This window comes from Caretta caretta, chromosome 7 (assembly GCF_965140235.1).
Source record: "Caretta caretta isolate rCarCar2 chromosome 7, rCarCar1.hap1, whole genome shotgun sequence".
Classification (NCBI taxonomy): domain Eukaryota; kingdom Metazoa; phylum Chordata; order Testudines; family Cheloniidae; genus Caretta; species Caretta caretta.
In genome coordinates, this window is record NC_134212.1 from 43,494,137 (window position 1) to 43,510,870 (window position 16,734).

At 43.8% G+C, this 16,734-nt stretch overlaps 1 protein-coding gene across 3 annotated transcripts in view; it reads left to right on the plus strand.

Moving 5' to 3' along the window:
* The window catches only part of LOC125640308 (inter-alpha-trypsin inhibitor heavy chain H3-like), a 54,727-nt gene extending 44,518 nt beyond the window's left edge, over positions 1-10,209 (plus strand). For all 3 annotated transcript variants that reach the window (XM_048858758.2, XM_075130571.1, XM_048858759.2), the window contains 4 exons: positions 4,947-5,151; positions 6,590-6,762; positions 7,411-7,522; positions 8,154-10,209. In XM_048858758.2, coding sequence (XP_048714715.2) covers positions 4,947-5,151; positions 6,590-6,762; positions 7,411-7,522; positions 8,154-8,301 — 638 coding nt within the window. In that variant the 3' untranslated portion in view covers positions 8,302-10,209. The remainder of the gene's footprint in view (positions 1-4,946; positions 5,152-6,589; positions 6,763-7,410; positions 7,523-8,153) is intronic.
* Positions 10,210-16,734: the final 6,525 nt, after the last annotated feature.

The window sequence follows — 16,734 nt, forward strand, 5'->3', positions numbered from 1 at the left end:
CCCCCAAGGCACCACCCACCCCCCTCTTCCAGCCCTGCTCTACCCCCACCTCTCCTGTTCCCCACCTCTTTCTGCTCCTCCCCCTCCCTCTCAGCGTCTCCTGCACACCAGCTGTTCCCAGACCTGACTTGTGGAGTACCCTCGCGACCCCCAGGGGTCCATGGACCTCTGTTTGAGAAACCCTGATATAGCCCATAAATAAGAACATACATAAGAACATAAGAATGGCCCTAATGGGTCAGACCAAAGGTCTGTCTAGCCCAGTATCCTGTCATAGAATCATAGAATATCAAGGTTGGAAGGGACCTCAGGAGGTCATATAGTCCAACCCCGTGCTCAAAGCAGGACCAATCCCCAACTAAATCATCCCAGCCAGGGCTTTGTCAAGCCTGACCTTAAAACCCTCTAAGGAAGGAGAATCCACCACCTCCCTAGGTAACGCATTCCAGTGTTTCACCACCCTCCTAGTGAAAAAGTTTTTCCTAATATCCAACCTAAGCGCCCCTCAATGCAACTTGAGACCATCGCTCCTTGTTCTGTCAAACCAGTGCCAGTGCCAGGTGCCCCAGAGGGAATGACCAGAACAGGTAATCATCAAGTGATCCATCCCTTGTCGCTCATTCCCAACTTCTGGCAAACAGAGGCTAGGGACACCATTCCTGCCCATCCTGGCTAATAGCCATTGGTGGACCTATCCTCCATGAATTTATCTAGGTCTTTTTTGAACCCTGTTATGGTCTTGGCCTTCACAACATCCTCTGGCAAGGAGTTCCACAGGCTGACTGTGCGTTGTGTGAAGAAAAACTTCCTTTTATTTGTTTCAAACCTGCTGCCTATTAATTTCATTTGGTGACCCCTAGTTCTTGTGTTATGAGAAGTAGTAAACAACACTTCCTTATCTACTTTCTCTACCCCTGTCTTGATATTATAGACCTCAATCATATCTCTTTTCCAAGCTGAAAAGTCCCAGCCTTATTAATCTCTATTCATACGGCAGCCATTCCATACCCCTAATAATTTTTGGTGCCCTTTTCTGAACGTTTTCCGATTCCAATATATTTTTTTTGAGATGGGGCAACCACATCTGCACACAGTATTCAAGATGTGGGTGTACCATGGATTTATATAGAGACAACATAGAATCATAGAATATCAGGGTTGGAAGGGACCCCTGAAGGTCATCTAGTCCAACCCCCTGCTCGAAGCAGGACCAATTCCCAGTTAAATCATCCCAGCCAGGGCTTTGTCAAGCCTGACCTTAAAAACCTCTAAGGAAGGAGATTCTACCACCTCCCTAGGTAACGCATTCCAGTGTTTCACCACCCTCTTAGTGAAAAAGTTTTTCCTAATATCCAATCTAAACCTCCCCCACTGCAACTTGAGACCATTACTCCTCGTTCTATCATCTGCTACCATTGAGAACAGTCTAGAGCCATCCTCTTTGGAACCCCCTTTCAGGTAGTTGAAAGCAGCTATCAAATCCCCCCTCATTCTTCTCTTCTGCAGGCTAAACAATCCCAGCTCCCTCAGCCTCTCCTCATAAGTCATGTGTTCTAGACCCCTAATCATTTTTGTTGCCCTTCGCTGGACTCTCTCCAATTTATCCACATCCTTCTTGTAGTGTGGGGCCCAAAACTGGACACAGTACTCCAGATGAGGCCTCACCAATGTCGAATAGAGGGGAACGATCACGTCCCTCGATCTGCTCGCTATGCCCCTACTTATACATCCCAAAATGCCATTGGCCTTCTTGGCAACAAGGGCACACTGCTGACTCATATCCAGCTTCTCGTCCACTGTCACCCCTAGGTCCTTTTCCGCAGAACTGCTGCCTAGCCATTCGGTCCCTAGTCTGTAGCGGTGCATTGGATTCTTCCATCCTAAGTGCAGGACCCTGCACTTACCCTTATTGAACCTCATCAGATTTCTTTTGGCCCAATCCTCCAATTTGTCTAGGTCCTTCTGTATCCTATCCCTCCCCTCCAGCGTATCTACCACTCCTCTCAGTTTAGTATCATCCGCAAATTTGCTGAGAGTGCAATCCACACCATCCTCCAGATCATTTATGAAGATATTGAACAAAACCGGCCCCAGGACCGACCCTTGGGGCACTCCACTTGACACCGGCTGCCAACTAGACATGGAGCCATTGATCGCTACCCGTTGAGCCCGACAATCTAGCCAGCTTTCTACCCACCTTATAGTGCATTCATCCAGCCCATACTTCCTTAACTTGCTGACAAGAATACTGTGGGAGACCGTGTCAAAAGCTTTGCTAAAGTCAAGAAACAATACATCCACTGCTTTCCCTTCATCCACAGAACCAGTAATCTCATCATAAAAGGCGATTAGATTAGTCAGGCATGACCTTCCCTTGGTGAATCCATGCTGGCTGTTCCTGATCACTTTCCTCTCATGCAAGTGCATCAGGATTGATTCTTTGAGGACCTGCTCCATGATTTTTCCAGGGACTGAGGTGAGGCTGACTGGCCTGTAGTTCCCAGGATCCTCCTTCTTCCCTTTTTTAAAGATTGGCACTACATTAGCCTTTTTCCAGTCATCCGGGACTTCCCCGGTTCGCCACGAGTTTTCAAAGATAATGGCCAATGGCTCTGCAATCACAGCCGCCAATTCCTTCAGCACTCTTGGATGCAACTCGTCCGGCCCCATGGACTTGTGCACGTCCAGCTTTTCTAAATAGTCCCTAACCACCTGTATCTACACAGAGGGCTGGCCATCTCTTCCCCATTTTGTGATGCCCAGCGCAGCAGTCTGGGAGCTGACCTTGTTAGTGAAGACAGAGGCAAAAAAAGCATTGAGTACATTAGCTTTTTCCACATCCTCTGTCACTAGGTTGCCTCCCTCATTCAGTAAGGGGCCCACACTTTCCTTGGCTTTCTTCTTGTTGCCAACATACCTGAAGAAACCCTTCTTGTTACTCTTGACATCTCTCGCTAGCTGCAGCTCCAGGTGCGATTTGGCCCTCCTGATATCATTCCTACATGCCCGAGCAATATTTTTATACTCTTCCCTGGTCATATGTCCAACCTTACACTTCTTGTAAGCTTCTTTTTTATGTTTAAGATCCGCTAGGATTTCACCATTAAGCCAAGCTGGTCGCCTGCCATATTTACTATTCTTTCGACTCATTGGGATGGTTTGTCCCTGTAACCTCAACAGGGATTCCTTGAAATACAGCCAGCTCTCCTGGACTCCTTTCCCCTTCAAGTTAGTCCCCCAGGGGATCCTGGCCATCCGTTCCCTGAGGGAGTCGAAGTCTGCTTTCCTGAAGTCCAGGGTCCGTATCCTGCTGCTTACCTTTCTTCCCTGCATCAGGATCCTGAACTCAACCAACTCATGGTCACTGCCTCCCAGATTCCCATCCACTTTTGCTTCCCCCACTAATTCTACCCGGTTTGTGAGCAGCAGGTCAAGAAAAGCGCCCCCCCTAGTTGGCTCCTCTAGCACTTGCGCCAGGAAATTGTCCCCTACGCTTTCCAAAAACTTCCTGGATTGTCTATGCACCGCTGTATTGCTCTCCCAGCAGATATCAGGAAAATTAAAGTCACCCATGAGAATCAGGGCATGCGATCTAGTAGCTTAACATGATATTTTCTATCCTGTTATCTATCCCTTTCTTAATTATTCCCAGCATTCTGTTCGCTTTTTTGACTGCTGCTGCACATTGAGTGGATATTTTCAGAGAACTATCCACAATGACTCCAAGATCTCTTTCTTGAGTGGGAACAGCTAATTTATACCCCCATCATTTTATATGAGTAGTTGAGATTATGCTTTCCAATGTGATTACTTTGCATTTATCAACATCAAATTTCATTTGCCATTTTGTTGCCCAGTCACCCAGTTTTGAGAGATCCTTTTGTAGCTCTTCACAGTCTGCTTGGGTCTTAACTATCTTTAGTAATTTTGTATCATCTGCAAATTTTGCCACCTCACTGTTTACCCCTTTTTCCAGATCATTTATGAATATGTTGAACTCTCCACTCCCTACCCCTAGGATTCAGCTTGCTCTGTAAATCCCCTCACACTTCCTGCAGCAAAGAGGACAGAGAAAAGGACTTTGGTCTGTGAAGACTTCAGGTCTCTCCTTTTCCTGAGGTCCACCAGCGAAATCCCAGGTCTCTTATTTCTGGAGGATGGCCTTTTATCTGCGTTGGACAATGGCCTCAAGCTGCAATAAGCTAAATATTCCTACCAATTCTTAACATTCAATTTCTAAATCCTTTTTTCTATTCAACTTAACTGTGTATCCACGATGGTGTAAGGAAGATGATAAAAACCTACCAGTCCTGAATAGGAAAAATTCCTTCCCACCCCCTAAAACAGGTGATCAGTCAGACCCAAGACATCCTAAAAAAAACAGTTCCTATGCTATCTAACTATGCAGAGGGAGTGTGGGTTTAGATAAAATGGGACAAGAGGCTTGAGAAATCTCAGGCAAGAGTTTAAGTTGATGATCATGGGGAACAATCCCTTATCCCTTTGGCTAGTCAAAGGATGGAGCAGTGCCCCTGGGAAGGAGGTGCCTACTCCTGCATACACTCCCACTTTCATTCCAAAGCTGTCTGGTGCCTTCTGGATCCAATCAAGTCTCCCACCCACTAAACCAGGTGGAGGCATTCTGCTCATCCATCTCCTTAAGTGATATACGACCTGAAACTTGCTAAACTAATGCTCCCTAATGCAACTGCTATGTCAGTGGTCTAAAGCTTCATGTGCAGGAGAGGCCAAAATGAAAAGAAATACAGGCAAGAGACTGAAGGAGAGAAAGGTGGAGTAGTAAATTGGTAGCCAGTGAAAGGATTGGAAATTATGCTATAAAGTGGTTCATCTGCATAGTACTTTCCTTCTCCACGTCATTCCTCAACATTTCCTGATCAGAATCTATCTGTACAGTAATAGCACATTTTGTTCCTTTATAACAGGCATCACAGTTAATGGGCAGCTTATTGGAAAAAAGAAAGTCAGCAACAATGGACAGACCCAGAAAACGTATATTGGAAAACTTGGGATTGTAAATACACAATTGGATTTAAAAATAGAAATAACGACTGAAAATATCACCCTCCAGAATGGCAGAAAGACAGCCACTTTTACCTGGCTTGATACAATCACCCTACAAAAGGAAGGGTAAAGTACAACACAAAAGCCCAGACTTGTTCAAGAATGTTCAAACTTATGAAAACATTAGTATCTAAATGTAATTAAGGCTGATGGCAGTGGCAAACTGATTGACAAATCCTTGGAAGCCACATGCCCTGTTCGTGCATTCAATTGCTTGTTTCAATACTGTTATGAGTGAGGCTTGGGAGGAAGAAATAAAGTAGAAACATTGCTCAGAGGTACCAAGAAATATGTGTTATTGGAGCTATGGAAATGTTCAGATGCTTAGAGAGGGGTTGGTGCTTCACATTCTGCTGATGAACAAATGAAACAATTTTTTGTACTTCTGAAGTCCAGGCCTAGCTGGACTCATGTGTGGAGGAAGAGAGGAGACAAGAAGAGGCTTGTTTGTGCAACAGTTCTACACAAAAACAGTACTGGGCCAGATCTTCACCTGATATAAATCAGCACAATTCAGATGACCCAGTGGAGCTAATCCGATTTACACCAGCTGATGATTTGCTCTAGTGATTTTAAGCATCAGCCCAGGAGAGAGAGAGGAAGTCATGAAATGCGTACAGAACAACTTGAACTGCACAAATATCTGAATAACTAATTTTTCTGAATCCATTTTAAAAGTGGTTTATTTTTTACTTTGACTTCACTTAAGCTCTAAGACAACAATACAACTTTATTTTGGGACTCGACCTCAGTGTTACAAGGGGTAACCACTATTTGATTTACCGCTCTCAAGCAAATACTTTGCGGTTTGGGGGTTGTTTGAATGTACAAATATTTTTACAAGCTCATAGCAAAGCGCTCTCATCGTGGGGGCTTGTCATTGAGAAAGCCAACAAAATTTTTAAATTGTATTTGTAGAACTAAATTTTCACCATTTTTTTTCTCTTGAAGATGTGTTCATAACATAAAAAGAATTGTGTATATAAACAAAAGGCTCAGCCTCTGGTCATGCTAGGTGCTGATTCAAGAAAGCACTTCTGCACACACTTAGTTGAGCATATGTTTAAGTGCTGTCCCAAACAAGGATGCTTTCCTGAATTAGGATCTTAGATATGAACAGTACCATCCTACAGCTACCTACAGACATAAAGACCTCTGCATCTGTATGGAACCCCACTGACTTCAGTGGAGCTCCAGATGAGCACAGGAGTATCTGTGTGTGCATACAGTGTCAGGATTGAGGTTTTAGTCTCTTCACTCTTCAATTCTTTGCTACCACATATTAAACGACACTTGTTGAAATATTTTGTTTGATTTATGGATCTTCCAGAAAATTTTGTTTAAAAAAAACCACCCCATCTTACTCTGCCAGATGGATTTTCCATAGATCCCCTGGTCTGTTAGTTAACTTATTGTCCACAATATTAAATGCTGAAAACCAAAACTGAACAGTTGTGAGGTCTCTTCACAAATTTTATCTTTCATCTTTCTTCTCCTGCTGCAGTTTGACTATGGAGATAAACAGGGAAAAGAATCTAGTGCTTTCATTCAGAGATGGTGCAACTTTTATTGTTGTTTTGCATCGAGTATGGAAGAAGCATCCTCTACACCAGGACTTCCTAGGATTCTACACACTGGATAGTCACAAGGTGTCTGAACACACCCATGGCTTATTAGGTAGGAATTCACGTCCATTGAAATGGATGAACACTACCTTAATTTAAAAGACTAACATTTTCCTGACTGGTTCATTTAGGGAAAAGTAATCATGTGTCCACATTCTCAGAGCTAAGATGTACAGAATATGTTAAAAGTATCACCTCCTGTATATTAATTCTTTCATTGTATCTGGTCCTAGTTTGTATATTAAAAATAAAAATGGGATATAGGGCTATAACTTCAATAAAAAACTGCATTATGGAAAAACCTGAGAATATGAAAACATGCTTTGTAAGCGAGAGAGAGTGTATAGCTCATGTCTTAAACTCATAGAAATTACAAATGGAGATGACCTAATAGATCACATTTAGCTCATTCTCTTGGGGTAAGTGCAGAAGTTTTCCCTACAGTATATTTTCGTATGCTTTGTTTAGGCTAGTTTTAAATGTCTCAAGATATGGGATTCTACTACTTCTCTTGGGAGATATGCCATAGACTAATAGGTCTCCCCATTAGGAAGTTTTTCTGGGAATTTCAAAATTTCCTTCTCTTAATTTCATCCCCTCACTGCTAGTTATACCTCTTTGTATGTATCCAATGTAGCTGACAGCCATCCGTTGATTTTACAGCAGTTTTTGATATTGTATTTTCTTCTCTTATTTTCAGGACAGTTTTTCCAGCACATTGATTTTGAAGTTTTTGACATCCGTCCTGGATCTGACCCTGAGAAACCACATGCCACAATGATTGTCAAAAACAATAAACTGACAGTAACTAGGTAACCAAATGATTAGGAAATACTTCCTTACCCGGAAAAGATCTGTAATTTGTGGGGCGGGGGGGGGGGGGGGGGAGATAGGAACATTCTCTAGCTGTTACAGTACAGGATTGGGTTCGGGTCTTTTTTCCATAAAAGACAGGCAACACAATAGTCTCCCTGAGAGACAGAGCACAGTGCGAGAGTCTCCTTCTGTAAGAATCTCCATCTTGAACTGTTTCACAGCACAGCATTCTTCCCCAAGTGAACAGGCAGGAACCTTACATCTACAAAGGTGCAGGACATAACAAAATTATAACCTCTCCTTACAATTATTTAGCTACATATTCCTGATAATGCAACAGACTTGCTGTTTGACCCTGGAAAAGCCACTTAAACCCTGTTTACACTCAAAAAAACTACCTGTTGTTGCCTAGAAGGTACCAACTGAATGGATCCAGCATGATTTAGTGGCAAGCGTAGACAAAGACCGCTACTGTATTCATAGGTAAATACTAGTCTAACCAATTTATACAAAGACAAACCTGGTAAAATTGCTAAGCTCACAAACAGACAGATTCAGAATCAGAGATGCATCACATTACAAAGTACTATTATTTTGGTTAATTCATGCTTTTTGTCTTTGTTTCAGGGTTAGTGAGAAAGATTACGGAAAAGACCCCAGTCATGGAACAATCATCCCCTGCTGGTTTATTCATAACAATGGTACAGGACTGATTGATGGAGCTCACACCAACTATATTGTTTCCAACCTATTTAGCACACCATTTATAAACTAAGCAACAAACGTACATGTGCAATCTCATACTTTAAATAAAATGCTTCCTAATAACCAAGAAACAGTTAGCTACAAGAAAACAATACAGAGAAATAAAGTTGCTTTTACTCATTATTAAATGAAGCTGATCGCTGCAGTTTTTATTCTTTGATACTTTCCCAACTTTGACACATGTGGCATGTCTCAGTAGTCACTTTTGAGTAAATATTATGATCTGGATAGTAATTTTGTCTCCCTTTGGCCTGCGGCATGTGTACATCTAGTATAATGTTTATATGTTTGCTTCAACTACAGACTGTGAGATCTGCTCCTGCTCACATTAAAGTCAATGGCAAAACGTGCATAAACTCCAGTGGGAACAGAATTGTGCCCATTAGTTGTGCCTGGTGGCCCAGTCAATGTGGGTAGCTAGTCACACCAGGAAAGGAAGGTGTACCACTTGATTCTTATTCACCTGACAGGGCAGCATGGTGCATTTATGCCTGCACAGCCGTCTATGCAGAGAGAAAAGGAGCTTCTGTCAGATCAAAGTCTCAACATGTAGGATAGATTTTACTGTTCAGAGGCATTTCTTACCCTTTCCTGGCTTATTTTCCCCAGCCCCTTTGGGAATCAGGTGTCTATGCTATTTCCAGGAGCTCCTGTTCTCTTACTAAGCTTAAATGGCAGGCAGATGACAGCTGCTGCAAGGCTTCTGGATTCTCAGAATAGGTTTAATCCTTCATGTACCAACAATTGGGATGGTTCCATCCAAAGTGTCAAACATCATATATAACATTAAACATACATCCATGAAGATAAAATCCGTGTTTGGCAATTTTAACATAAAATTAAGACTAATAGAGGACTTTTCAGTTGTACTTTACTTTTCAAGAGATGTGCATCTAATTTCCAAACATGCATCATTTATAACATTGGCACAATATTATGGCTTTACAACTCAGAAATATGTATTTCTTTACCCAAGTGTTCTACAAGATAATACAAAGTGACTTGATTCCTGATGCCTGGTCTAAACAGAGGAGCATTATTGGCAGAGTTGGGGGAGGGGAGGGGAGGGGAGCAGGACTGGAATAATTTGAGGTGTTGCAGGACAAGATTTAATTGCATTGGTAAATCTTTATGTAGTTCCAGAACTGGAATAATTGAAGATGGGGAAAGGGATGTTGTGACAGTCTATACTTTTATGGTCATCAATTTTACAAGACTATGATAAATTTTGTACAAAGTATGTCTTGTGAAATATCATTTAAAACATCATCTTCTGCTGAACATTATTGTCCTGGTAAAATAGGTGTATCAACATTGTATGTAAAGTTATATGTTTCTACTGTTTAACATTGCTGTAACGTGTTCCAGAGTTAGAAAAGCAGGCCCAAAGCAGTTTTTCAGAGACAAAGAAAGACTAGCAACCCAGCCAGGTGTTAGAGCTATCACTGGTTTAAACAGCCATTCTTCAGCAATGGAAGGGATAAACAAGAAATTTACATTTCATCACAGAGACGGTTCAATCCACACGTCCACAAGAGACTACTTGTCACCTGCACCCCAGGTGGGGGTAATACTCAAAAATGGGAGTGTGGTATATGAGAGAGAGAGAGAGTGGCCTCCATTTCACCTCTTCTCCTCCCATCTCTCTGCTCATGACATTGACTACCCTCAAAGAACTGAATTAAGGGGGAGTGATCCCAGGCTGAAAGGAGACCCAACCTGTGAAATTTACAACAGCATATGGTGAGACAAAACCTTTGCTTTTAAGTTCACTTAGCTTGTTAAATTAGGTATTAGCTTGCATATTACTCTTTTATTTTCTTTTATAACCAATCCTGACTTTTATGCACCATCACTTGTAATCACTTAAAATCTATCTTTCTGTAGTTAATAAACTTATCTTATTGTTTTACCTTAACCAATGTGTTTGGATTAGAGTGTGTGGGAAACTCCATTTGGGATAACAAAGCTGGTACGTGTATCATTTTCCTTTGATAAAATGATGGACTTTCTGTGAGCTTGCATTATTCAGCAGTGTGCTGGACCGTACAAGATGCACATTCCTCGGGGAACAAGGCTGGTAATTTAAATTTGCCGGTGTCGCCCTGTATGTAATTCTTGAATGACTGGTCAGATTGCTCGTGTTTAGCTGGAAGTGGATTTGCATGCTGAAGGCTATGTGAGCAGACCGGGAGTGGCTGCTCTGACAGTAAAGCAATGTAAAAGGCACCCCAGGCTAGAAAGTTAATGGGACACAGCTGTATCCTGGGTAATGTCACAGATGTAAAGGCCAGAAAGGATGTACACTGGCAGAGCTGGGAACAAAGGTTGACTTAACTCACTCAGTGGCTTGAGACCACAGACAGAAGAAACTTTTTGTGTATGTAAGTACAGTATTAGGTCATTGGGAAAGGGGCTGACAGGAAAATGCCCAACGCTTTTATCATATGACATTGAAAAAAATTAAAATGGCCATATTGTTTGGTATGAATCAGAGTTCCACTGATTCAGGAAAATGCAGTGCTTCTGCTTTTTTTGTGATGCCGTATTTCACATGGTCCATTGACACAACACAAGTAGGCAGAATTCCTGGAATGATGACCAAGCATGAGCTCAGTAAATAACAGAACTTGTATTTATTACTAGAAGAGGGGACAGAGGCAGCTCCCCTGTTGGTGCTACTGAGTCCACAAACACTTTTACTTTTCCTCAGCACGCAGCACACACCCAACTGTGCATTTCCTCTCAGGGCTACTTCCTGAGTCAGAGTCCTTCCCGCTTGGGAGGAGCCACAGGCTTTGAGGCTGTGTCACCCACAGACCCAGCCATCACACTAATTCTGTTACGCTGCTCCTCCTCTTGGAAGAGATGCATCCTCACACTAACATAACAAACCACATGATCAACAGAACAAACTATGAAAACACAATCTTTATGCCAAACTGGCATGCTGGTATGTTGATTGCTACTCAGAGAGGAAATGTCACTACTCAGAGAGGAAATGTCATAACCAGGAGTGCTCTAGGGTGGGACCTATTGCTTCCCTGGCAGGAAAAAGATCCCCTTATTTCGTGCCATGCTTTAACATTGGAGGGTCTCTTGCTAAATTGGCTACCTGGATCAGTATAACTCTTTTTTTGTAGTTCCAAGTGACCGTGTCATCACCAAATCCGTACCTTACCAATGTCCCAACAGATAGCTCCATAATGCTGTCTAGTCTGTCATTATTTTCTATACCTTGGCTCAAATTACCCCTTCCACACTTGAGGGGATTATTACATTTTCTACCAGCATTAACTACATATTATAGTGGCATAATTCCAGAAAATTACAGGGATGTGTTTTCCAATTATAGTACATGTTTTATCCCTCACGTTAAGGTTGACTCCATACCTCGTCAGAAAATCAGTTCCAACCAATGCCCCTCGATCAGAGTCCTTTTCCACAATGAAAACTCATACCAATTTAAGGTTGTCAATTTCTATAGTAGTTTGCCAAATCTGTTACATTCAGCCTTTGACTATTAGCCAGTCTGACTACCCCCAAAGTAGGGCATAAGTTTCTGAGAGCTGTGCCTAGAGGCTTCTTTTCCTACCTTTTCAGACAACACAGCAGCTTGTGCCCCAGAATTGATTGGATCTCACATAAGACTCCCTCAATCTTCCTGGGCAGCTAGATGTCACTCCCCCCATCAGCACTCACATAACTTGGTGGCCTAGCATTTGCCAGTAGATAGCTTGTGGCACTGTTTCCTGCACCAGTCCATCCAACAGCAATCTTCATCAGTGGGCAGTGTGGTTTTAAGTGGCTAGACTGTCCACATTTCCAGCAGGCCTGATCCTCTTCAGCATTTGCTAATTGAACCCTACTCAGAGCATTGCCTTGTTCTTCTTAACCGAAAACCTGCATGCCTCAAGCTCAGTATCTTTTGTCCCTGTGGAGTTACCTGCTGCCTTTCCATCGAAAACTGTCTGACTTGCCTAATCAGAACAAGGAGCAATGGTCTCAAGTTGCAGTGGGGGAGGTTTAGGTTGGATATTAGGAAAAACTTTTCACTAGGAGGGTGGTGAAGCACTGGAATGCGTTACCTAGGGAGGTGGTGGACTCTCCTTCCTTAGAGGTTTTTAAGGTCAGGCTGGGATGATTTAGTTGGGGATTGGTCCTGCTTTGAGCAGGGGGTTGGACTAGATGACCTCCTGAGGTCCCTTCCAACCCTGATATTCTGTGATCAGTATTTCCACTGCTTCCCGCAGACTTTTAATTGTATTACTGATCCCTCCCCCCATTGCTGTGTCCCTGAGCTCCATGACCCTGGATCCTCGCTGCTCCCTCACGTCTTTCTAGCTCATGGAACTCCTCCAGTTCATTTGCTAGCGTGATGGCTTTATCAAGCATCTGGAGTTTTGCACTCCACAGTTGTAGCTGGACATCCCCCCATTAGCAATGATGTGGTCTCGCACTAGGCTGACCTGTTCTACTCTGTCCCATCCTGGGCAGGCTTTTGCTGCTCAAACATTATATATAGTGCTCTTTGTTCTGTCGGTGGGAGATTTATTATCTCAAAGATTTTTGTAACTATTCAAGATGGTGCACTCCACAAAGATGCTTCAAATTGTAGCTGCCAAGACAAAATTTTGACATACACTATAGTGATAGAGTATTTTTAACAGCAGAAGCCTTGTCGTGGACCTTACCAGAGAAGATTAGACAGAGCCCGACCACATTCAGGACTAACTGTCACGCCCAACAGTTTGCTAAGGCCTTTACCCTGTCATGGCATTTTCACATGTCCCTGTCCCACATTTAGGGATTGTCTATATAGGGAAATTGACTGGAAAAGTTATTGTGGAATAAACTATTCTGCAATAACTATTACCTAATACTGCCCTGTGTGGGGACACTAGTCCAGAATAAAAGTCAGTGTATTTAAGAAGAATGGGAGTGCACTAATCATGCTGGCATAAAGTGATTTTTATTCCAGAATAGTGTGTGCATATAAGGAGCTATTTTGCTCAATTTCTGCATGGAGACCACCCCATATATTGGATGAGAAGAAGGAAAGAAGAGAAAAAAACCCAATAACCAAAAATGAAAACTAGTGACAAAAGGAAGACATGAAAATTATTGCCAGTCAACGCATGCTCAATGCTATTAGTAATTGTTCTACGTTTGATCCTAAGCTCATTGAAATGAACAGAAAGATTGTCATTGACTTCAGTGGGCTTTGGATCAGGTTGTTATATACCACAGTAATAGAAAAACCTAAGATGCATAGCTCTGCTTGCTATCAGTGGACAGAGACTCACATTAGAAGCATACTCTGAGGTTCGTTCTTTTTTGTGTATTTATGTTTTTAATTCCATTATTATGAAAGAGTGAAATGTGGATACAAGAGAAAATTCTCCTCTAATACCCTATGCACCACAATTGAAGTCTTAACAGAGTTTTATGTATATGCTGTATGTGAGTGCAAATTTGGCCTAAATAATATAGACTGTAACATGAACAAAACAGAGAGCAGGAGCAAAAACACATCTGGAGGAGCAATAGTTTTGCATCTGCTGTAAAATAAATGTAATTCCCATACCTATCATCATCTGAAGCAGGCTAGAACTCAGTTTATGTACCAGAGACTCCATGAAGTCCATTAGGAATTAGCTATTGATTTTACACGGTGATAGGCAACAGTATTAAACCCTTAGTGTTTGTCATGTCCTAGGTACTTCAAAGAACTTTCTAAAGTATTATGGTTGGATAAAACGGTTACTCATCTTCTCGTAACTGTTGTTCTTTGAGCTGTGTTGTTCATGGCCATTCCAATCAGGTGTGTGTGTGTGCACATGCATAGTAGTCAGAAGATTTTTCTCAGAGCAGCAACCATCGGGTCAGCTTGGGTGCCTCCTGGAGTCGCGTCTTCTTGACTCTCAATGTAGAGCCGGGCTGACCCACCACCCCCTCAGTTCCTTCTTGCCGGCTACTCCGACAGAGGGGTAGGAGGGTGGGTATTGGAATGGACATGAACAACACATCTCGAAGAACAACAGCTATGAGAAGGTGAGTAACCATTTTTCTTCTTCGAGTGCTTGTTCGTGTCCATTCCAATCAGGTGACTCACAAGCCCAAGTTGAGGAGGTGGGGTCAGAGTCGTCCACTGATTGGAGTACTTCTCTTCCAAAGGCAGCATCACTTCTGGCCTGCTGGGTGATTGCATAGTACCTGGTGAAAGTGCGTACGGAGGATCATGTCATTGCTCTGCAGATTTCCTGGGTGGGAACCTGAGCCAGGAACACCATTGACGAGGCCTGAGCCCTGATGAAGTGCGCGGTGATTGGAAGAGTGGGCACCTTTGCCAGGTTGTAGCACTCACTGATGTAGGACGTGATCCATGAGGAAATTCACTGAAAAGAGACAGAAATAACTGGACCAACTGTTGGAATGGCTTCGTTCTTCTGATGTAGAAGGTTAGCGCTCTGCGGACATCCAATCAGTTAAGCCTTTCCTCCCTGCCGCTCGAGTGAGGCTTAGGATAGAATACTGGGAGGAAGATGTCCTGGTTCATCTGAAACTGGGAGACAACCTTCAGGAGGAAAGCCAGGTGGGGCCCAAGCTGAACTTTGTCCTTCTCGAACATAGTGTAAGGGGGCTCTGATGTCAGGGCCTTGAGCTCAGATACACTTCTGGCCGAGGTTATCGCTACCAGAAATGCTACTTTGTATGAGAAAGAGAGAGCAGGGAGCACATTGCCAAAGGTTCAAAGGGTGGTCCCATGAGTCTGGAAAGGACCAAATTGAGGTCCCAAGCTGGGACAGGCTGCCGGACACACAGGTATAGCCTGTCAGGACCTTTAAGGAAATGACTGACCATAGGGTTAGCAAAGACCGAGCAGCCCTCTGCCCCTGGGTGAAAGGCAGAGTTGGTGGCCAAATGAACCCTTACTGCTGACATGGACACCCCCTGCTGCTTGAGATGGAGAAGATAGTCTAATATAAGTGGAACGGAGGTGAGCGTCAGGGACGAATCGTGCTGCGCTGACCAGATTGAAAATCTCTTCCACTTGGCAAGGTAGGTGGCTCTCATGGAGGATTTTCTACTGCCAAGAAGGACTCGTCTAATGTGATCCAAGCAAGAGAGCTCTGTCAGGTTCATCCATGGAGCTTCCATGCCATGAGGTGCAGAGACTCGAGGTTTGGGCATTGGAGACGGCTATGATCCTGAATTAGTTAGTCTGGAAAGAGCAGCAAGGTGACTGGAGCTTCCATGGACATTTCCAGGAGTGATGAGTACCGGTGCTGGTGGGGCCAGGCTGGAGCTATCAATAGCACAGAAGCTTGTTCCCTCTGTATCTTGAGGAGCTCCTTGTGAATGCGCGGAATGGGCAGAAAGGTGTACAGTAGATGGCCTCTCTTCTTGGGAGGAGGAACGTGTCCACGATGGAGCCTGGGCTGTGGTTTAGGAAGGAGGAAAACTGCTGGCACTTCATGTTGCGTTGCATGGCAAGCAGGTCTATCTGGGGAAAACCCCACTGATGGAAGATTGAGTTTGCCACGTCTGGGAGAAGGGACCACTCATGGCCGTGGAACGACCTGCTGAGATAGTCCGCCAACTTGTTCTGTATTCGACGGAGGTACAATGCTTGCAGATGTATCAAGTGCTCTACACAGAAGTCCCACAGCATGAGGGCTTCCTGGCACAAGGGAGAGGAACATGCACCCCCTTGTTTGTTGATATAGAACATCGCCCATGGTGTTGTCTGTCATAACGGATTCACAACTGCCTATTAAGTGGGCTTGGAAAGTCTGGCACGCCAGGCGTACCACTCTCAGCTCTCTGACACTGATACCGTGTGTTCTGAGTTCTCCCAAATGTGCTCCCCAGCCCAGAGCTGATGCATCCATCACTCGCAAGAGCAACGGGTGAGGGCTGGTGAACGGGACCCCTGCCCATACTACTTGTGGGTCGAGCCACCACAGGAGGGAGTCTAGTACCGGGAGAGGCAGGGTTACTATCCTGGCCAAACTGTCCCGGACTGGCCAATACACTAATGCTAGCCATGCCTGAGGAGGTCAAAGTCTGAGTCTGGCATGCTGTAGTATGTAGGTACAAGCCGCCATGTGTCCCAGCAGTTTCAGGCAATTCCTTGCTGTGGTGGTGGGAAACTGCCTGAGACTTCGAATTATGTTGTTCAGAGGCCGAAACCTTGCTTCCGGGAGGTATGCCCTGGCCTGTCTTAAATCCAGTACCATCCCTATGAACTCTATCCGCTGAACAGGGGACAGAGTCGATTTCTCCATATTGAGAGGAAGGTCCAATTCGTTGAACGTTGTTCTTATAAAGTTGACTTGTGCTTCCGCTTGAGTCCTGGATTGGTCCTTGATCAGCCAATCGTCAACGTATGGGAACACCTGCACCTGTCACCTGCACAGGAGCGCAGCCATGACTGCCA